This window comes from Parasteatoda tepidariorum, chromosome 1, assembly GCF_982258835.1.
Source record: "Parasteatoda tepidariorum strain Cologne lab strain chromosome 1, Ptep-v5.0, whole genome shotgun sequence".
NCBI classification, from domain to species: Eukaryota; Metazoa; Arthropoda; class Arachnida; order Araneae; family Theridiidae; genus Parasteatoda; species Parasteatoda tepidariorum.
This window is the reverse complement of record NC_141755.1, coordinates 130,483,773-130,508,400: the sequence shown is the minus strand read 5'-3', so window position 1 is coordinate 130,508,400 and position 24,628 is coordinate 130,483,773. Positions and strand designations below refer to the sequence as shown.

Sequence of the window (24,628 nt, the reverse complement as noted above, 5' to 3'; positions counted from 1 at the left end):
GAATATTTTTATATGTTTTTTAAAACAATACTTAGCTAAAAATTGAAAATCAAATCCTTTTCCATAATGAGCTATAACTGTATATTCAACGTGTTCCCCTCTAAATAACCATTCACAAAAATCGTTTTCATTTTTAAATTCTGTTTCGTTTCCATGAAAATGATAACATATAACTAGATTCACTTCATGAATTCCTGTATCTTGCTTGGTTTCAACATCAAAAAATAAATATTTTTCTGTATAATCATCTTTACATTTTTCACACCATTGTTTTTAATACATTTATTTTTTACACAATTATCTTTACATACACCTCCTTTGCTTTTTTAATTTTTCATGAAACACTCATGACCCTTAGTGACCCACTCCCAACAATTGTTACAACGATATTCACCACATATATGTTCACCAGGGTCTCTGTCCTCTCTATTAATATTTCTTTTACGTTTTTAAACATTTCCATAAAACTTTACAAACACTAGGTTTCTTTGGAAATTCTTTTTTATGATTATCAAAACAATCTTCTCCTTTAAATTTACGGTTACATTTTTTACAAAATATTTCTTCTCCTTCACAATCAGATTCTTTAACAAAACACCTATCACATGTTAAAGGGCATTTATGTTGATTTGAACGTTTATAACCCACTTTACAATAATTACAATAATTATTCTTACCTAAAAATCCTGTCATTGATGTAATGACATCGAAATGATTTCTATTCTTATATATAAAAATACATGTTGATTTATAATTACCATTATATATAATTTCATTACCATTTTCTCTGCAAACTATATTGATCTGAATGTCTAAAAAATTTTCAAATATTTTAACTTCTTCTAAACTGCACACTTCTAAAGGAATTTTGCATATATCATGTAATTTTATAGCTAATGTTTTTTGTAAAACATGACCTTTTTTAATATAAATTATTTCATTGCTTGATAATTTTTCAGTACATAATTTATCACTTAACAGTTCAGGATTTTGGATAGCTAAAACTGTTACAATTGATCTAGCCAATATATTATCATCATTTTTTACTTGACAAATGCTTTTCATTTTTGCTGGATCTGTTTCAGAATGCATTTTTAAAGCCTTGTGTCTACCACCGTGAGGTAATTCGATGACATTAAAAACAAATATACACTCTGTTATATCGAGTTCTTTATATTCAATTTGGTTGGATAATTTATCAATGTATTCATTAAAAGCAGTTTTAGTTGACATCATTTTATCATGAAAAGGTACATTTAATTTGGGATTATGTATAATTACATCTACTTTTCCTATAATATTTCCAATAGCCCTTTTAAATATATTTCTTAAAATATTATAGTATTGTTCAGGTAAAATTTTAGATCCTACCACTCTATATTGTTTTCTATAAACTTTATATTTTTCAATATATTGACCTCTGAATTCAATAATTTTATAATCTGGTTTAAAGAAATTTTTAAGATTTACCTCTACTTTTACCTTATCTTTCATTTTTTGAGGCCTATACAAAGCATTTAAATTAGTTTCAATTAAAATATTTTTTTCTGCTTTTGGTATAAATTTACCATCTTTATATTTTAAATTATAAGAATCAAAAACTTTTTTTAATTCATTTCTTTGCTTAGGATATTTATTAAATAGTTTCATATAATAAGAAGCATCTAATCCTAAATAATCTGATAAAAAAGATTTATAATTTCCTGTACTTTTGATGTATGAAACTATTGATTTAATGATATTTGATTTTAATCTCTTATCAGTCAGGACAGGAATTTTAAGTTTAGTTATCAATTCTTAGTTTTTTAATACTGAAAGTTGAGAGTACATTACTCAAGTGTTGGAACTCCTTTGCTATGTTACTCATTTATAAGGAAGAAAATTTATAAATGCTTATTGTCCAATTCTTTTATCCGTTGTATATGAAAATTACTTTTAAAATGTCGTTGTTTATGTGAATAAGTATAATTTTCTTCACATTTGCATTCATAATATGTATATTTTCTTTTTAGATCACAATTTATACATCTTTTAAATAAATATTTTTTAAATTTGTAAAATTCGTCAGCTGATTTCAAAGTCTTACAATCACAACAAAATTTCTCTTCCATTTTATTAGAAAACTTTTTTTTAAATATTTTCTGCAGTTAAATCTCTTTAAGAAACGAATTCCAAATTTCATCATAAATGTTTTGCTTTTTCGGACTACCTAACTTAATATTATTAGGAATATTATAATAATCACATATCTTTTTCATAAAATATTTATAATTTAAACTCTTTTTAAAATACATATAATCTAAAAATTTTAAAAACATTTCATCTGCTTCAACTGTAAAAACCAAGTTCAATTTTCTTTTTAACTTTTTAAAAAAACTAATTCTAGATGTGTATCTCTGTTTTAAAAAAATATCAAAATCATTTGAATCATAATAATATTTTTCTTCTTCCTTATCAAATGTAATTTTTAAATTTGAAAGGCTATTCCTTTTAATCTGATTAAATATTTCTAAATATTGACTTTCCATTTATTTACATAATAATAATAATTAAAACACTTTCCTCTCTGACCTTATCAGCGAGATGGAAATCGAAGAAACTTTTTTCATGCCACTTTGCGGTAAAATTGACCGCTTCGTGGGATTCTGACCGGAGAGTGGTGTGATTTTTTTATCTGATAATAATCTTCTTTATAAGCTCTTTAGTTACGAAAAAAATGGCAGGTCAAAGTTGTGCCTGCTCCTTCATCGTCAGAATTATGCAGGGTATTCTTACTGAAACTACTGGTTCTTCTTTAAAAGATATTTACTGATAAAATTTTATATTAATAATTGAAAAAATAACATATGAAATTAGAGATTATAAATGGATATAGATAATAAAATTAATTTATAAAAATGTTTCGTAATAAAATGACTTCTTTAAAAGATATTTGTTATGAGCAAATTAAAGATAGTTATTATTATGGATTGTTTGGAGATTTTAAATTAATAATAGATAAAAAATACTGGATATTTCAATGCTTCTAAGCTATGTAAATCAGGAGGTAAAAAGATTTAAAAAGTGGTTAGAAAATAAAGAATCTAAAGAGTTAATTTTATATTTAGCTAAAATCCTAGAAGGCCCGAATTCGGGCCCTCTAGAAAATTCATTATTTTATGAAATTAAAGGTAGAAATGCAATTGAATTAAAATATAATGGGACTTATGTTTCTAAGGATTTAATTACAAATATAGCTTGTTGGATTTAACCTGAATTTTCTAAAAAAGTAAACGATGTTGTAATTAATTATTATGTTAATGAATTTAATGAAAAATATAAAATTGATAATGATAAACTTCAAAAGAAATTAGATATAATAAAAATTAAAATGAATGACTTAAAAATAAAAAATGAAAAATATAAAGAAGACGTAGCACCTAAAACATCTCAACCTAGAAAATTAAACATGTTTACAATAATAGAAAAGAATAAAAATGATTATCATTATCATTATTATGTTATTAGATGTCAAAGAGGTTTATATAATAAAACTATACGAGATTTAAAATTTAGATATCCAAATTTAAAAATAGCTCATGAAATTCAATATAATCCGAATGCTATTAATTTATTTAACAGAATAAAAGAAAATATTTCTTATTTAGAAACTAAATTTAATCATTTAAAATTAAAAGATTATGATATGGAGAGATTTAAAAATGATATAATTCAATTGATTCCTAAATAAGCATAATATTTTTTTCATCTATCCAACTATTAAATTTTTCAGGGTAACCAACCCATTTTACGAATAACTTATTATCTTTTCTTTTTATTATTTTTTCAATCTTATATGTTTCATTTTTCTTATTATATTTTACTAATTCCTTTTCATAATAAGTTCCTTTAATTTCTTCACCATTTAAATCTTTCACTCTATAAGTTATAGGATCTGTTTTCAATATTTCAGATATGATAAAAATTTCTTCTGTAAATGTAGGATGATAACCTCTGGTAAATGTTTCTTTATATTTTGAAATTCTAACTTTATCGCCTATTTTAAACTTTGGTTTCTTTATTTCTTTTTTAGAAAATAAATTATTGTATACGATACTTTCATTTTTTGTTCGACTGGCTTGTGAGGGTGTCATTTTAATAGATCGATGATAAGAATTATTATAATTATAAACTAATTTATCTAGCACGTCTAAGTATTTTTTAGTATTATTTGCAGCCATATATTTTCTAATTTTACCATTTATTGTACGATTAAATCTTTCAACAATAGAACATTTATTTAAACATTTTCAGTAGTAAACCAGTGAATATTATTATCTTTGAATAATTTTTGAGTATCTTTATTAATAAATTCCGTACCTTTATCCGTTTGTTGTTTCTCTGGAATTCTTTCTTTAAAAATGAGTTTAAAAGCTTTTGTTACTTCCTCACCTGTTTTTCTTTTAATAGGAACGCACCAAGCATATTTACTAAAAATATCTATAACTGTTAAGATGTAATTCACTCCGTTATTGTACTTACTAAAAGGTTTTATAAACAATAAATCGGCTTGCCATTGATCATCAATATGTGAAACGTAACATCTTCTTCTTTTAAATTTTCTAATGAGAGGTTTATATCTAGTATAAACATCTTGTTCATGTAAAAAATCTGTAATTTGTTTTTGAGATAAACCAGTTTTTCTTTTTAATTCATTGATACCACAATAACCTTTTTCGGGATCATAATAAACTGCTTTTATGACCCCGTTTTCTTTAAAAAAGTACTTTTTTTAGATCCACAAACTTCACATATACCTTTCCTCGTCAATCTTCCATTTTTAGAAGTTTCTTCATAAACATCTTTAGTATTAGTAAAATTTTTACATTTTAAACAATAAATCATTCCCATACCAAATGTTCTTTTGGCTTTGATAATAGGTTTAACAATTCCTCTTTCTATTCTTTCCCTGATTGTAGGATTTGGAATTGTATTTAACTCTTCTATCATATTTTTATCACATACATCATTTCTAGTTTTAGTATCTTTATTTTTAAGGTAACAAACATCATGTTTATATGCTATTTCATCTACTCTGTTAATGGGCTTACTCCATTCTTTATATGTTAAATCATCGTTTAATCTTTTCTTTCCATGTAATAATTGTGTTCCAGGTCCTGTAAATTGATGTCCTGGTAAATGTATTTCAAAGGGTAAATTATTAATTGTTGAATTGATAAAGCCAGATCCTTTTTGGCCACATTCTTTACAACAAAACTTGAACTTTCCGTCTTTACTTAATTTTCCAACTTTGAATATATTACTTTTACACGTCATTTATAGGTAATAAAAAATTATATGTATTTGTAGCCATTCAATTGAGTTTTTTTAACGTATTTCTCTAAAGGAAAATATTTCAAACTTTGAATAAATTCAGCCTCTTTTTTATGAATTTCTTCTTCAGTTAATGTATTAGCTTTAAACAAATTCAGTAGTTGTTTATAAAATTTGTTCTTCTTTTCTTTCGGATATATTTAAAGATCTGTCAACCACTTCAATCACACCAGCTCCTAAACTCAAAGCTGATAAAGGGATTAAAGTAAAACCAGATAAGCCAGACGCACTAAATAAAAACTTACTCATAGATAGTGCGATACTAATCTTTTGATAGTAATTATAACTTTTTTTGTGAATAAAAATTCTTTTCTCTAAATATTCTTCCATTTATAAATTCTTTATTTCGGTACCTCATATTAGGATTGACTAAATCTAAAACTAAAAAATCATATGGTTTTTTGATACAGTTCTTATACATTTTATTAAATTCTTCTTTTGTTAATTGACCATCTATTTCTCGTATTATTTGTTTAATTTCTTTTTGTTTCATATCGAAAAATATAAAATAATCGCTGTTACTTCTGATGGTTATAGGTATTTTATAATAGTACTGACTTATATAGATAAGGGATGTATTTTTCTTTCTTCCTCGTATAAAAAATTCTTCTATAGATTGTTGATCTTTTTCACATATACAATCATCAAATACAACTAAATTCATATAAGAAGGATCCAAGTCATCTACGGTAATAAAATCATCTAGTTTGGAAGAAAACAAAACTTGATCTTTTTTAAATTCTTTATATTCTTTCAAAACTTCTTTTTTATTCTTTAAACCTTTACATTTTTGAATATCTTCTAATTCTACATCTGTAAATTGAATGTATTTTTCTTGTAATTTTACATACTTAGATTCAAATATGTCTTTTGCACACATGTAAAGTCTATCAAAGTGTAAATAGTCATAAATTAAATTGATTAATAAGTTCGATTTTCCACTGTTGGAAGCACCATTTATGATTAATCTAAAGGGATGTATAGGCAATAGAGGATGTTGATTTGGATCTTTAAATTCATCCGGTTCATTATAGTCTTTAATTACAATTTTAGAATACATTTATTAATTAAAAAATAATCTACTGCGAGTAAAAAATAATCTACTACGAGTAAAAAATAATCTACTACGAGTAAAAACTATTATTAAAATAAAAAATTTTTTTTTTAAATAATTTATTCTTTTAATGGTTCATATAGCGGTACTCGTGTATTATGACAAATTTCAGCAAGAAGTATACAAACTATCTTTTCTTTGTTTGAATTATAAAATTCTTCTGGTAATATATTACTTTTATTTTTTATTAAAAGACAGAAATCTATTTTAGAAACAAATTCTATTACAAAGTCTTTATCAATATCTTGATACTGTATAATATAATCCCAATTTACATAATCTTGAAATTTTCTTATAAGGTTCATTGATAATTTTTGATATCTAGATACAACATTCATATTTAAACGGTCAGAATAATTTTCTATAAATCTTAAATCCAATTTTTGGAATCTTGATATTTCATACCAAGTCACTTTATCTAAATGTCTCTCAATAAAACGGATAGATAAGGTTTGGTATCTACATATTTTTTCCCAATCTACATCAGAGGCATGTTTTTCAATAAAAGGTTCATTGAGTTTTTGATATTGAGAAATAATATACCAATCATTTGGCTGTACATATCGTTTGATTAAAACTTCAGATAAGATAATTCAGAAAATTGAAACACATATTCCCATTTTAAATAATCTGCTAAACTTATAATTACATCTTCTGAAAGTTTCTTTCTAGAAAAGTCGTTCCAATTAATTTCATTGGCCATTTATTAAGAAGAAAAATTTATCTTTTCAATATGTAAGTAAGGCTTTAATTTACAGCCTCCTCCTGTTAGCGCTGATAATGTTAAAACTTCCTTTAACTTTCCATTCGCAAACATAGTTATTGCATCTTCATCAACATTTATCTCTTTATCAAGAAGTACTTCTTTCACTTTTTCTAAACGTATTTTAGGCTTTTCCCCTACTTTATCACAGACTAAAAAAATTGTAATTTTCATATACATGTTTTGTGATAATTTTAAGTTTGAATCTAAAAGTTTGAAGTAGTTTCGTTGAATTCAAAAGTCTTGTAACCCACACCTGTAAACTGAACAAGTCTATCTGTGGTAGCGCAAAAAGTTTTATTATCAACGTAATATTTATTAGCAACGTCGGTATCATTTGTGGGCCATTTTACACTCGATATTCTCTGATTGTGAGCATAATAACTTCTATTAATTTTATCCCACAGTATACAATAATAATCAAGATGTTTTTTGGTAACAGCATCGCCTTCTTTTTCAGGTTCTTTTACATTTGATATGATTTTATTTTTAGCATCAAAATTATTTTCATCATGTATTAAACTTTTGTCTTTTAATTCATCGACATATTTTTTAGTTGAAGCATCATTGTCCTCTAGAGGAGTAGCTATATTTCTAATACATTTATGTTTAGCGTTATAATGACCGTTATTACGAATTAAACACTTATTTTTTAAATCATCTACATATTTTTTAGTTGCAGCATCAGATTCTTCTCTAGGATCTCCTAAATTTTTTATATATTTTTGTTTCGCATTGAAAGAATCTTCCCCGTGAATCAGACTATTATCTCTTAAAGTATGAATTTTTTCTTTTATTTCCTTGTAGCTACTATCTACGTAACTTTTAGTTGCAGAATCACTATCTTCTCGAGGATCGAATGCATTTTTTAAAAGTTTTCTTTCCATATCATAATTACCATCATTTGTTACTTTAAACCCTATACCAGGAGGACCTGGAGGACCTTCTTTTATTTCATCGCCTAGAGGATAATAAGCAGCCATTTATTAAAATAATAAAAATCATTTATGTTTTCAGAGTTTTAATCATTTTTATATCTTGAGTTGACATATTCAAGGAGCATTTGTTTCTTTCTTTCAAAATAAAGTAAAAAACATAATTTTTAGTAGTATTATTTCTCAACCTCCAATTGAATTCAATCATTAAATTACTTAAGTTCGTATAATTTTCATGGTTTGCCAAGTTGAAACAAATTATAGGATACTTACTGAAATTTGAATAGTTTATCATACAACCTGTTTCAGAATTTATATTATTCATTCCTGATTCTGAAAGAGCATAATATAATCGATTATAATCACTATTATTAAAGTCCATCATATAACTTACAGTGGGAACTTTAATGTCTTAATCATTAACCAGCATTCTATCATATCCAAGTGATCAAACATCATGTTATTTTGATTTATATTTTCATTTCTTTCTTCATATTGTGGAATGACATATAAACTCAAAACTTCATCAGATGTAGCCGGAATAGAATAAGACCCACTGGCATTTTTATAAAATACATTTGATTTGATAATGTTATAATGATCCCAATTTATTTCTATAGGAGTATTTGATAATTTTAATTCATTGAATTTTACAGATGCTGAATTTTTAAATCTAACATAAGGTAACCAAAGTGATAAATTTTCAACAAGAACCTTAAAATCTGGATTTGGAATATCTGTATACAGCATATTTTTACTATCATTTCTTTGAATTTCTATTTTAACTTGGAAACCTGTCATTACTTTTTTATATTCGTTAAAGAAATCAAATGTATACTTTAAAGGAATCCATATTTTTACTGTTTGACTATTTTTAGTAAATTTACATCTTTTTGAAAATCCTTCATTAAAACTTTCATTTAGTTTAAGGTTTTTAAAAAAATCAGTTATTTTGGTAGTTTCTACCAGAGTTCCATTATATTTGAAATCCTTTCTATCTGCAGAATCAGCTGTATCTACATGAAAGAACATGTTAGTAGCTTCTGATGTTGAGTAATCAGGGGTGAAGTGTATCATCCCTAATACTTGATTCATAATGGCTTTATAATTTATAGTGGATTCAACTTCAGTATTTCCTATAGTCAACCTGTTTGAATTTATGAGACCTCCTCCATTCACTAGGGTAACATTTTCATTACTTATTGCACCCCCATCTCCTTTTACAATTTTTAATTCTTGTTGCAGATATCCTGCAGAATATAAAATATTAGCATTTGTATCATTGATAAAGAAATTATATGTAGCATTTTCACGAAGATTATCTCAATTTTCACTTTTTAATTCTCTATATTCAAAACTTTCAACGTCGTTATTATAATAATAACTAGTGTCTTTCAAATCGCAAATTTTATCCATTTATTTAGGAATAAAAAATTTCAATCCAGCACCATGCTTTTTCTTTTTTGAAAATATTTCATTCAATTTTTCTCTCACAAATTTAGATTTTTCTTCTACAACTGGACTTATAAAGTCTGAAAAGAAGCCTCTTCCTTGTATTTTTTTACTCTTTCTGTACAATCTATGTTTATTCATTTATTTAGCAATAAATGTGTACTGTACTTCTTGTTTATTTAAATCAATTAGTTCACCTCTATGATTTGTAATTCTCATTCTAATTCGATTAATAGAATCAGATTTAACCGGAAAAAATATTAGTTTATCAAATTCTTTAGCATATAAACTTCCAGGAGGATTTGATGATGTAAAAGAATAAATAACTTGAGATTGAAACTGATTTATATAAGCACCATCCACTATATCACAGTGAATATAAATATTATCATTACCATTAGCTATATCAGCAATAAATTTACCTTCTTGCTCTTCCTTTTCATATATTTTAGGTTCAAAGCCTAAATTTTGTACAATTCACTTTTAGATAAATCAATTTTATAATTCTTCTCGAGTTTAATACTAAACCTTTGTCTTTCTTCGATTATTCCAAATAGTATATGTGGATCATTTCCAAAATATTTTACCATATAACGATTCAAACCTCTTATCTATAATGACCATTTGGAATAATAAAATCTTCCCATTTGGCTCCGTCAAAGTATGAAAATTTATTGTTTTTCTCCGTAATATTATTCCATGAAATATACATAGAAAAGGACTGAAGAGCTATCTCTGTAAAATGAAAAGGTCTCGAATACTCAATGGTGAAATCTTCAGATTTATCTGCGTTTTTCAAATCTAATATAATATACTTCATTTATAAAGAACAATTTTTTCATTTAAATTACTAGGTTCTTGAGTAAATGAATATAAAACATCAATAGGAGATTTATTTTTATTTCTTTCAGTTATATATTTCATACAATAGAAACCACATCTTACAGAACTCGGACTTTGTAAAAAACTATCGTTATATCTAATTTCTTTTCCAGAAGTATTTAAATAACTTAGTATGTTTTGAGGAAGAAAATCATTTTTTATTATTCTATTGTTATATACATATTCTCCAAAAGGATCAAAATATTCTATAAAATCATACTTTGGGTCGTTATAATAACAAACCCAATGTGTTCCACTCCCTGTAGATATATCTAAATTTATTATTCCGTTTTAAAATTTTCTTATCTTTTTAGGTAACATATCAATAGTAAATATACCTCTAAATCCTTTTTCGTTTTTCATATTTTCTTGTATTACTTCATTGGATATTCCGAGGGAAAATATACCCCCTTTCCACAAGGTTTTTTTTTTTTAGTCGTACCTGATCCTGAAATTTTATCCAACACTTTTTTGGTTCCCCAACCAGCTGCTCCGCTAGCGTCTCCTAATGCTAAAGTAGAAAGTAAAGGCACTAAAAATGGTAAAAACCCTCCATTCTTTTTCAGTTGAGTCTTTGATATTTTAATTCTTTTACCTTTAACAATTTGGTTAATTTGTGTAGCTGTTAAATGTAAATCAAAATTGAGTGTTTTACTTTTATCTATTTGCAAACTAAGTTCTTCACCATTTTTATAAGCTGATTTCAATTTAGAAATCTGACTGTCGCTCAAGTATACTTTTTTTACAATATAATTACTCATTTATATACTAAGAAATTTTCCATAGTATTCCTTTACCTGATCGTTTGTCATAGTTCCCTCTCTTAATAGTGAATCCAACAAATCTACAGTTTTATTATACAATTTTTTACTTTTAGAACCTTTTCAAATTTTATCTGTCAAATCAGCTAAGTTTTTCAATTTATCTTCCAAACCTTTTCCTGTGTAATATCTACCTTTTTTAATAGTTAATAAAGCATCTATATATATTTTCATCATACTCATCTTATTATCAGCAATGTCAATCTTTTTTTGATATTCAACTTTCTTTTCTTTTGTTGCAAAATTTCTATTTTTGGTTTCATTTCCTTTCTCTCTTTTAAGTTGATCTCTGTATTCTCTCGCCCTATCAATAACTTCATCAATTTCGTCATCAGTTTTATTCCACATTATTGAAGGTAATTCAAATTCTAATTCTTCTAGAACAGTTTTATCCACATCTCTGTCCATATCTATTTTTAAAACTTCAGCCTTATTAAACATATTTCCTACATCTTCAGCATAATCTTCCTCTGACTGATTCTCTATCTGAGGTAAAGATCTATAGGTCTCATTCATAGTTAAAGATAAATCATCAACAGCATATTTTATGTCTAGCAAGTTTTGTTGTCTAGAAGTTTCTAGTTTTTCCATTTTTTCCATTTGATGAAGTACAGGTTCGTGAAATTCTACCATTATTTCTGTATTCTATATCTACTTCTAATTTCATTTCATTATTTTTTCGAATTTCTGCTTGTAATTTAACCAACTTTATATAATTTTTCAATTGCTCTACCAACTTTTTATTTCTCTCCTCTTCGACTTTATCCATTTATAGGCAGTAAAAATAACTATCAGGCTTTTTTGCCTAAAAAAGTATTCTAAAAATGTTTCTTAATAAATGGATAAGATTAGAGTCATCCTAAAAATTCAGGGATTTATTTTTCCCAATCGTAAGATTGTAAGAGAGATAAGATGGGTTCATTTAAATTTACCAATCGGTGAATATATTGGCGTATTCACACCTAATTGTGAATTGAATGATCAAGAATTTAAATTTTTTTAATATAAAATAGGAAATTAATAGTAGTATATGAGGAAAGGGCAAAGTGTCCCCCCCATATACTACTGTTAGTCAGTGGTGTATGAAAGCGTCAATCATTTTACATGCTTGACGAAATAGCTGCAGGTCCGCATGTGCGTCGACTGAGCTTGGGTTCGGTGAGATTCTTGCACTCTCATGTTCCTTGCAAGATATTCTTAATTTTAGTCTTCATTTTTCATCCTCTGAAATCGAACTAAAAAGTCTCACAATCTTTTTATGGTAGCTAATATAATCAAAAAAGGAAAAAGTTCTTTGTCAGAAACTGGTTATTTTATCATGATCATTTAAAGTATTTGAAAATCAATTTACCTTTTGTTACTGTACATAGTGCATAAAAAGTATTTAAACGGTGTTTATTTTTTGTTGAAAGATTTGGCTACACACCCTGTTTCCTCATCACTTTAATCTTTCTAGTGTTTCTGATGTTTAGTTAGTTATGGTTGAGGTATTCGATAGAAAATGAAAAATAGGTTACCTTTGTTTTGTTTTTTCTTTCTTTCTAATTTTAATCTTAAACCATATACATTTTATCAAGCTTTGCTCTATGACTTTGAATCTCTATCGATAAACCAGGTCTTTTATCTATAGTGTCTTTTTTTTCTTTTTAAAATTCTTTCTCCTAATTATTTTTTTCGTCTTTTTTAGTAGAAGCATTTTATAAGTTTTATATAAGGGTTAGGCTCGGTATTGTTATGTTTTCACATGGCTAATTATCTTTAACTTCTTCATGAAGATGGACCCTGGTCATTTGATCTATGGATAAAGCAAGAAAATGTTTATTGCTCTCCATAGATCTGTGCTAAAATTATTAAATAAAAAATTATCTGTTCTACTATTTAATTAAATATATATAAATTTCATTTTAATTTTTATATTCAAATAATATTTTTCTGTTAATTTTTTCTCTCTTGGAAATTTTAATGGAAATATATGAAAAATTAAGTCTGATTTTATTTGGGATTGCTTATTATTAACCTATTATTATTTTTTTTATCTACATGGGCTCATCTTTTCATTGAGTCAGTCTTATTCAGATCCACAAAACTGTGGATTAGATTCACAATTCTCTATTTCATTATTTTTTTTTATTAACTATTTTTCCCTATTTATTCTTAGTTTCTATAGTTTCCTTCTTGATGCTAAGGCCGCTGACCAGACTTAGATCAAATTGATATTTATTTGAAAGTCTTACTTGAATGTAATATTAAAAAGCTAAATCAGTTTATTGACATTAAAACTTGCTCAATATTTAATCAAAAATAGCAATAATTTGGTTTTAAAATACTTAAATTATGAATTAAAATGGTAGTTAACATTAAAACAAAATTTTAATGAAGAGTAAATATTGATACTACATGTATTTAAATCGTATAGTTAAATGTAGAGAAAAAGTATTTCTTTACTCAAACTTTTTCTGTTATTATTATTTCTCTATTTATTTTTTTCCTATTTATTCTTTGTTTCTATTTAGTTTCATTCTTGATACTAAGGCCACTGTACAGATCAGAATTAGATCAAAATAATTATATGTATTTGAAAATTTTACTTTTATGTATTATTTAAAAGCTCAATATTTAATTAAAAAAAGTACTAATTGCATTTTAATGATACTCAAATTATGAATTAAAATGAGAGTAAACATTTACTCATAAAATAAGTTCAAAATGTAGAGAAAACATGTAAAAAATGCTAAGGCTAATGAACAAAGATGAAATAATGAAAATAGAGAAGAAAAAATAATTGAAAATAAAATAAAAAATGAAAATCCGAAAAGAGAAAATCTCAGCTTTTCATTAGCTCACAAGTATATACAATACAATGTTAGATACAATATTAGAAAGCACTCCTTTTTTGCGGATATAATCGTGTGAGCTGATGAAAAGATTATATCTTGTATTTTCCGGATTTTAATAAATATTTTCCCCTTTTTTTCGGATTTTTTATTTACTTATTCTTAACTATTTTTTATTTTTTATTTTTTCATTATTCTCTCTCTATATATTTAAATTTTGTTGTAGCACTGATTTTTGGGCAACATCATTTTAGCAGTTGCGTCGATGACAGAAACTTTGAGAAACACAGATCTTTTGTTGTAACACAGTCTCAAGGTGAGGTTAGTAAGTTTTATGTTCCATATTGTTTTTAATTATTTTTGTTACTGTGTGCAAACTATTATTATATTCTTTGTTTTAACTAATATTCTTCTAAATACGAAGAAATATTTAAGCTGTTTACTTCATTATTTCTTTTGATAAAACATTTTTGTTTGGTTTTTATTCAAAAGCTTTAGTTTATTTACCATTTTTTTAATATTCGTATATCCCACTTTTCATCAAAGTGATTTTTAACCCAACAAATTGAAACTTTTTAGTGTTCACGTTTCACAATTTTTGCAAACGCTCTTAAACTTTTTTTGCATTGAACATGTTATCAAGCACGTAAAAAGGTAAATAAAGTAAATAAATAAGTGGTTCCCCAATTGATGCTGTTTTACATAACATTTTTAGTGTTCCAAAGCAGACAAAAATCCCCAAGTTTATTCTATTTAACACATTCTTTCTCTTCATGTGTTTCCATTTTTGCAAAAAGACAAAATTATTTTCTGAGCTTTAGAAAACCACACCTGTTTAACCCCACATTTTTTCCCCATATTGACAGTTCGGGTGAAACGACGGTTGAATCAATAATATTAATACAAATGCACTCCTGATTGTGCTTCTGGAAAAATAAGGATTTCCGTATTTTTTGCTAATCGCGAGAAATCAAAGGCCCAGAAGTTTTAAGAAATCATCGATTACATTTATGCATAAAAACTCTTGTATATTTTATTTAGAAATATTAGAACTAGAATTTATGCTTGACCTATTTTTCATTTGTAAATATTTTTTCTGGTAGAATAATAAATGTGATTACAGATAAAAATAAACTTATACATAATTATTTATTTAAGTTATGCTACATGTAATTTACTTAGAATTTCATGTTTTGAAAATTGCAGTCGCTTAAATTTATAAAGACATTATTTTTAGAAATGTGTCAATGATTTTATTCAAGAAATTTTCAGGATTTTTGAGTTGGGCTCGCGATCACCACTGATATACTTCTGATTGTCTGTCTATAACTTCTGGTTGATCCGGATTCAAAAATATTAGGAAATATTGACATTAATTATTTCATTAGTTTGTACGTTGCAGTGCGTCTACCACTACAAAAATGCAATTCCAATTCACAAATATATAAGACATGTTAACGTGATTCTATGGTGGGGTACATTTTCATAGATAAAGGTCAGCAACTCCTCTCCTCACTTTGGTGATCTTTGGACGCGATGAGAACATGCCGACCTTGGCAGAAACTTCGATTTGAACACGTCTACTTTTATGGATTCCTCATTAAACAGTTGACTTGCCACTTGTGACTGCGACATTAATCACCTCCTTGTGTTGTTGCTACTCAGTCTCGATCACACATAACGTTGGCCTGAACTGCTGATGGCAACACATGAGCGACCTCGATCGTGATCTCAATACAGCTCTCCCGACTTCTCACAAAACAACAATGAATCTACTAGTGGTATCCATTCATTGAATTCTATCACAGATAAAATTCTGGGGGGGGGGTGTACTGTAGTGTATCTACCACTACAAAAAATACAATTTTAATTCACTTATATATGACATGTTAACTCTATACTATGTTGGGGTACCTTTTTATAAATGAAAATTGGCATTGTCGATAACTACTATCCCCACATTTTTTTTATTTAAAATTCTTAGTTTGTTTACCATTTTCATAATATTAAGTTTTATAATAATAAATTCCTAATTATTTATATACAACTCCTGTTTATACTTGATTCAAAATGTTAGATAATTTCAACTGTACTAGAAAAAAAATATTTAATCTTAATAATACTAAATGTGCAACACAATCAAAAACAGGAAAATATAAGTTATTTTACTTATTAACATTATGTAATGATAACCTTCAGTTCGAATTGAAAAATTTATTTTATGTCTCTTGAATCTTTAATATTTTTAAAAATTTTAATATCAAGCGTTAAGATTTATTTCCGGCAACATCTAACCCTAGTGTTTTTTATTTTTCAATTTTTTTTTCGTTTATGATATCAAGCACGGTGCAAGCTATAAACTGAAGTTCTTGAAAGCAGGGTTGCCACAGGCTACTAAAATGCAACTATTTGCTACTATTTTCGGCCCTAGGCGACTTTTTTCGAATCAAAAGGCTAAAAAAGCAACTATTTTCAGGAATAGGCGACTATTAGGAGATTTTTTTACTCTTGGCGAAGTTTTTCGCAAAAATGAACGTTACTTTTCAGAACGTTAATAAAAGAAAGTAAACTTTTATACAATCATTTATGTCCAAAGAGCCAAAAATTTAAATTTCCATTGGATTTAATAAAGTACTTGTTATATGTTCTCTCTGAGGGGCAGTTTTGTTATTTTTAATTGTTTTTTCCTTCTATTAACATTCATATTTTATTGTAATTCGACTTTTATTTAGGTACCTATTTTCTAATATGTATACCTTTTATATTAGTACAAAACTTTTTTTTTAAATTGGAGCATAGTTAGGACTAGGCGATAAATCGATGTATCGCGAAATATCGATTTAACGCCTATATCAGTAGGTCGATGTAGTGACTTTCGTTTTAGGCGATGCATCAGAAATCTGATTTAAGTCGCCGGAATTAGATTACAATCGCGGTTTAACGATTTAGTATGCAAGGATCCTTGATTAAGCTAACGCTGTTACCGCACTAACGAAGACGATTTTGATTTCGTCTAGCTGCAGAGATTTTGCTATTAAGATGATGTTAGTTTTGTGATGTTGAATGACGAAGAGTAAATTGAATCAGAACTCCCGCTTTCGTGCGAGGATCAGCGCTGTAATATTATAGAACGCAATGCATAGTTTCTTTATGTCCATTTTTGTCTTTGGAATTTTGCGTTTTTTGAAGACTATTTTCAATGGAATCGTTGTGCATTTTATTTCGTCGGAAATAATTGTCGGGTTTCTTGTAAATTATTTCCAGTGAGACTTTTGCAGCGATCGTTTCGTTCTGCATTATTTCATACAATTTTTTTCTGTCTGGGTTTAACGATTATTTTCAATTATTTTTAGTAGACCTACTGTTACTTTGTGATTGCTGTACTATAGCTGTTATCTTAAATTTTCGTTCTGAACTCAATAGATCAAATCATTGATTTTTTTCAATTATTGTTTTTTATTTTAAGCGATACAATTTAATAGGGGTATTTTGTATTTGACTTTGTTATAAAAAGTAAATTTTTTTAAATTTTAAGTATAATAATTTGATTGTTTTTCAACCAATAAATGCTCAGTCGTTTTTAATTATAAAAAAATTAAAACAAAGGTTACCTTCATTTAATTTGCTTTTATTTTTCAGAAAATGAAAACAAAGTTTTAAAAAAATTTGGCTATTAGTTAATATAATTTTTTTTTCAATCTATATGTATAAAAGTGAATGTGTGTCTGTCTGTTTGTCTGTCCTCTATAGACTCCTAAACCATCCGACAGAAAGCTATGAAACTTGGCATACAGATAGTTCAAAGCACGAGGAAGGTTTCTGTCGATATTAGAACATTCTGCGACAAACCGTTCCAGCGATATCAGCGAAAGTCGAAATGGAATTCTCTGATTGGTTAAAAGTTAGCCATTGTTTTAAATTTTGCTTTAAACGATTCAGTTTTCAAACATCTTGAAGATAACAACAGTGATATTTTCTATCTTATAGCTCTATTCTTTTAGAAAAGTAAATTACATATACTTTAATATTTAATTATAATTCGCGCAAGTTTCTTAATGTCAGGTGAGCACACGTAAAATGAACGAGAATAGGTTTCGTAATTATTAGTCGTATCTCGGATGTAGTATTGTGAAAACGGCTTAATAAAAATAAAGGTGAAAGCAAATTTCATCCAAAAAATATCAAAATAACATTTAATTAGTAATGATGTTTGAAATTCAGCTTAGCAGTATGACGTAATGTAATATTTGCTAGATTCTAAGGCTCCCATACTATCAGAGCTGACCTATCAAGCAATATTGGAGCAAAAAAGTTTTTAAGTTAACGTTATGTTAGTATTGTGCTTATGCTAGCTCTTTGGTGCAAAAATAGATCATGAGTCGGCCTAGATTCCTGTATCTGAGATTATTTGTATTATTGTTATAGTTTGTATTATTCACGTGATATCATATTCTGTATTATTCCTACTTTACAATGACTGAAGATGGCAACTTCTATTATTTTTTATAGGATGTAATACGTTTGTAAGTTGTTTTTTAAGATGTCAAAGAGCTTTTGCAATTATTAATACGAGAAAAATTTTAATATTTTTTGAAAATACGTTTTATTTAACCCCTCAATTATGCCACCAAAGCGAAGTGCCGTTGGTCGATCTACAAATCAAGCGAAAAGGAGAAGAGAAAAACGAGCTTCAGAAACAAGTGAGCAGAGACAAGCTAGGCAAGAAAGAGATCGAGATCACACTGCTCTTGCTCGAACATTAGAAACAAGTGAGCAGAGACAAGATAGGCAAGAAAGAGTTCGAGATCACACTGCTCTTGCTCGAACATTAGAGACAAGTGAGCAGAGACAAGATAGGCAAGAAAGAGATCGAGATCACACTGCTCTTGCTCGAACATTAGAAACGAGTGAACAGAGGCAAAAAAGGCAAGAAAGAGATCGAGTTCACATTGCTCTTGCTCGAACATTAGAAACGAGTGAACAGAGGCAAGCAAGGCAGCAAAGGAATCGAATTCGCGGAACGCAGACAAGACGAACGATACATACTGATTTGAATTTATGTGGTTTCAATTACAATCCCCTTTACAATTACAGTCTTCACCCAAGTGTAATTATTGGAAAAATGGATAAAAAGTGTACGTATTGTAGTGCTCAAAAATTTAAAAATGAAGCACCAGGTATGTGCTGTGCAGGTGGAAAAGTAAAGTTACCAGACTTGCGTTCACCACCTGAACCATTATTAACTTTAGTATCAGGTGAAACAAGTCAATCAAAAAATTTTTTGAAAAATATACGCAAGTACAATTCATGCTTCCAAATGACATCGTTCGGAGCAACAAATATCGTTACCGCAAATTATATGCCAACATTTAAAGTACAAGGGCAAATTTATCACCATGCTGGATCACTACTACCCTTGGCAAATGCTGATCACAAATATCTTCAGATATATTTTATGGGAAATACTGACGAACAAATAAACAGACGGTGTCAACTGAATATGAGTACTAAACGAGAGATTGTCGCTGAATTACAAAATTTGTTTGAACAACATAATGAATTAATTAAATTATTTAAAACCGCCATTGAACAAATGCCATCTGACGATTACAAAGTAATAATAAAGGCAGATAAAACACCTATTGGTCGACATCGAAGACAATTCAACGCGCCAACGATCGATGAAGTGGCAATTGTCATAGTTGGTGAAGAATTTACTTCTCGCGACATAATTCTTCATCGTAGAAATGGTGACGTCCAGAAAGTATCAGAAACGCATCGTTCATATGATGCATTACAATATCCCATTCTATTTTGGCAAGGAGAGGATGGGTATCATTTTAATATTAATATGAGAAATCCTACAACTAATGTGGACATTAACAAAAAGGTCAGTGCTATGCATTATTATGCATATCGAATAATGATTCGTGAGAATGCTGATAATCATGTACTGAAATGCAGACAATTATTTCATCAATACATTGTTGACATGTATGCAAAAATAGAAAGTGAAAGACTCCTCTATATACGACTAAATCAAGTTAAATTGCGTTCTGAAGAGTACATCCATTTACGTGATGCAGTTGTAAATGATGGCAATCTCAGTGAAATTGGAAAAATAGTCATTTTACCATCCACATATACAGGCAGCCCAAGACACATGCATGAATATGCACAAGATGCAATGACGTATGTTCGTGCATATGGTCGTCCAGATTTTTTCATCACATTTACATGCAACCCAGCATGGGATGAAATAAAGGAGCTTCTATTAACTGGACAATCGCCATCAGATCGTCATGATATTTCTGCACGTGTATTTAAACAAAAGTTAAAATCTTTAATGGATTTTATTGTCAAACACCATGTATTTGGAGAGACGCGCTGTTGGATGTATTCCATTGAATGGCAAAAAAGAGGTTTACCACATGCGCATATTTTAATATGGATGATGAAAAAGATAACACCTAACAGAATTGATGAAATCATATCTGCAGAAATACCAGACATTGAAATTGATAAAGATTTGCACGATATTGTCTCAAAAAATATGATTCACGGTCCATGTGGCTCACTAAATAATAATTCACCATGCATGTCAGATGGAAAGTGCACAAAGCGGTATCCTAGAGACTTACTTGCTGAAACTATTACAGGCAATGATGGATATCCACTCTATCGACGACGATCTACCGAAGATGGTGGAAAATCCATAAAACTAAAAGTACTCAACAATACTATTGATGTTGATAATCGTTGGGTAGTACCATATTCTCCATTACTACTAAAAACGTATAACGCGCACATAAATGTTGAGTACTGCAATTCAGTGAAAGCTATAAAATATATTTGCAAATATGTGAACAAAGGAAGCGATATGGCAGTGTATGCAGTGGAAAATACAACTGCTTCTAACGATGAAGTCACCCAATATCAACTGGGACGCTACATAAGTAGCAATGAGGCTGTATGGCGTATTTTATCATTTTCCATTCATGAGCGATATCCAACCGTTGTTCATTTAGCAGTACATCTTGAAAATGGACAGCGTGCGTATTTTACATCAGAAAATGTACGTGCAAGAGCAATGTCACCACCGCCAACAACATTAACTGAATTTTTCGCATTATGTAGAAATGATACCTTTGCAAGGATGCTACTGTACTCTGAAGTACCAACTTATTTTACGTAGAATACATCATCAAGAAAATTTCAGGGTCGTAAACAAGGTAGAGCAGTACAAGGTCATCTAAATTTATATTCCACAGATGCATTGGGTCGTCTGTACACTGTACATCCAAATAACGCAGAATGCTTTTACCTGAGATTATTATTAATCAATGTTCGTGGACCAACATGTTTCCAAGAATTAAAAACAGTCAATGGCCATGTGTGTGCTACATTTCGTGAGGCTTGCCAGAAATTAAGTCTCTTAGAAAACGATGCTCATTGGGATATTTCACTCGCTGATGCTTCTAATACAGCTCAACCACCACAGATACGTACACTATTTTCCATCATACTAACTACATGTTTTCCGGCTAATCCAAAGGATCTTTGGGAAAAATATAAAGACTATATGAGTGAAGACATTTTACATCGCATGCGTAGAATAAATGCTAAACCCAACATTCAATTTACATCAAATATATACAATGAAGTATTGATTTTAATTGAGAATGTATGTTTGACAATAGCCAACAAATCACTGACAGATTTGGGAATGATTGCTCCAAATAGATCTGGTAATGACATTTTCGATCGTGATATACAACGAGAAACGCACTTCGATGTTAATGAATTACAAACATTTGTTCGAATTAATCTTCCGAAATTGGTATTAGAACAACGAACAGCATATGACACAATTATAAATGCAATATCTAACAAGAGTTGTGGCTTATATTTCTTAGATGCACCTGCAGGTACTGGCAAAACTTTTCTTATTTCAATTATTCTGGCAACTATAAGATCGCAAAATAATATTGCACTTGCTATTGCATCATCTGGTACTGCAGCAACTCTTTTGGACGGTGGTCGAACAGCACATTCAGCATTGAAATTGCCATTAAATGTGCAGGTAATTGAAACTCCAACATGTAATATTAGCAAAGATTCTGGGATGGGAAAAGTACTAAGATCATGTCAGCTTATAATATGGGATGAATGCACCATGGCACACAAGAAATCATTAGAAGCACTCAATCGCACATTAAAAGATTTGAGAGGAAATGAGCAGCTCTTTGGTGGTGCACTCATTTTGCTAGCTGGTGATTTTAGACAAACTCTACCAGTCATACCCCGTTCAACACCAGCAGATGAATTGAATGCATGTCTCAAATCATCAGTGTTATGGCGGTATGTGGAGAAAATATCTTTAAAGACCAATATGCGTATTCAATTACAACAAGATGAATCTTCTGAACGTTTTACAAAACAATTGTTAGATATTGGGAATGGTAAAATAGAAATGGACCAATCCACACACTGTATTACATTACCAGAAAACTTTTGTCACATTGTAAAATCCACTGATGAATTGATTGCAAAAGTTTTTCCAAATTTATCGCAGAATTATAAAAATAATCAATGGGTTAGTGAGCGGGCTATATTGGCAGCCAGAAACATAGATGTGAATTTAATAAACAGCAAAATTCAAAATGAAATACCTGATGAAGAAACAACATATAAATCCATAGATACTGTTGTCAATCAAGATGAATCAGTTAATTATCCAATAGAATTTTTAAATTCATTGGATCTACCAGGAATGCCACCGCATATTTTATCTTTGAAAATTGGTTCCCCAATCATCCTTCTACGAAATACAAATCCACCGCGACTATGCAATGGGACTAGGCTATCAGTAAAAAAATTAATGAATAACATAATTGAGGCAACCATTTTAAATGGAAAACACCAAGGAGAACATGAACTAATACCACGCATTCCCATGATACCAACGAATACTCCATTTGAATTCAAACGTCTACAGTTTCCAGTACGACTAGCCTTTGCAATGACCATTAACAAAGCACAGGGACAATCATTGCAAGTATGTGGATTAAATTTGATAAATCCATGCTTCTCACATGGACAGCTGTACGTTGCGTGTTCACGAGTTGGAAAACCATCAAATTTATTTGTTCTTGCACCAGATGGGAAAACAAAAAACGTTGTATATTTACAAGCACTACTAAGATAAAGTTCACCATCAATCATCAAATATCATTCATTTCATGATGATATCGTTTGCAATATTGTTTAATATCACAAGTGAAGAAACATGTTTATTCTACCATCAACTGTTATATATCTACGTTTCATTATATTCAAATGACATATATGTAGGGATAATTTTATTATTAATTTCCATTTTGATGTATTGTATACATTTGATCATTAATCACAGCAACGTGTGAACGGGTACAACTAGTCTATATATATAAAAGTGAATGTGTGTCTGTCTGTCTGTCTGTCTGTCTGTCTGTCTGTCCTCTATAGACTCCTAAACCATCCGACAGAAAGCTATGAAACTTGGCATACAGATAGTTCAAAGAACGAGGAAGGTTTCTGTCGACATTAGAACATTCTGCGATAAACCGTTCGAGCGATATTAGTGAAAGTCGAAATGGAATTTTCTGATTGGTTAAAAGCTAGCCATTGTTTAAAATTTTGCTATAAACGATTCAATTTTCAAATATCTTGAAGATAACAACAGTGATATTTTCTATCTTATAACTCTATTCATTTAGAAAAGTAAATTGCATATACTTTAATTTTTAATTCGCGCGTTTCTTTATGTCAGGTGAGCACAAGCAAGTAAAATCAACGAGAATAGATTTCTTAATTGTTTGTCGTATCACGGATTCAGTACTGTGAAAACTGTTTAATAAATATAAAGACAAAAGCAAATGTCATTCAAATTGCACGTTTTCAGAAATATTTATATTTAGTACGTAATTTTAGGTTAGCACAATTAAATACAGTTTTCGAAGATTTCAGTGCTGTGACAGTTGTCATTTGAAAACTATTAGTTTGTTTGTTTATTTATGCAAAGTTTTCGAATTCATCCATTTTATTTCTTTCATTTATAAAATTGATTTTTGTTTTAAATCTTATAGTTTTCATATTTCTTATTCATCTCATTTTTATTGCTCTTTTTATTATTTAAAATATGTATGTGACATTTCGATTTAGCAAATTTGCGACCACTGTCAACTTTTACATTTCTTTTTCTTTGTCAGAAAGAATATTTGCAAAAATATGCCGCCTAAGCAAATCGCTCTTAGTCGGTCGACATCTCAAGCGCGCAAAAAGAGAACTACCCGTGTTTCAGAAACATCGGAGCAACGGGAAAAAGACTTGAAACTAATCGAGAACAGAATGCTTTTGTCCGTTCCTTAGAAACGTCTGAGCAACAGGAAAGAAGACTGTCAACAAATCAACTA

General features: G+C 28.7%; 2 protein-coding genes across 2 annotated transcripts in view; both read left to right on the top strand.

The window, feature by feature from the left end:
* Positions 1-24,628, top strand: part of LOC107439990 (AP-4 complex subunit mu-1) — a 68,174-nt gene that overhangs the window by 4,281 nt on the left and 39,265 nt on the right. The window contains exon 3 of the mRNA XM_087157504.1: positions 14,401-14,495. The gene's annotated coding sequence lies outside the window, so the exon portion shown is untranslated. The remainder of the gene's footprint in view (positions 1-14,400; positions 14,496-24,628) is intronic.
* Positions 18,553-23,382, top strand: LOC147816958 (uncharacterized). The gene is made up of 2 exons (XM_087157515.1): positions 18,553-21,130; positions 21,767-23,382. The coding sequence occupies exons 1-2, from the start codon at positions 18,796-18,798 to the stop codon at positions 23,380-23,382; spliced, it is 3,951 nt and encodes a 1,316-aa protein (XP_087013641.1). The 5' UTR covers positions 18,553-18,795.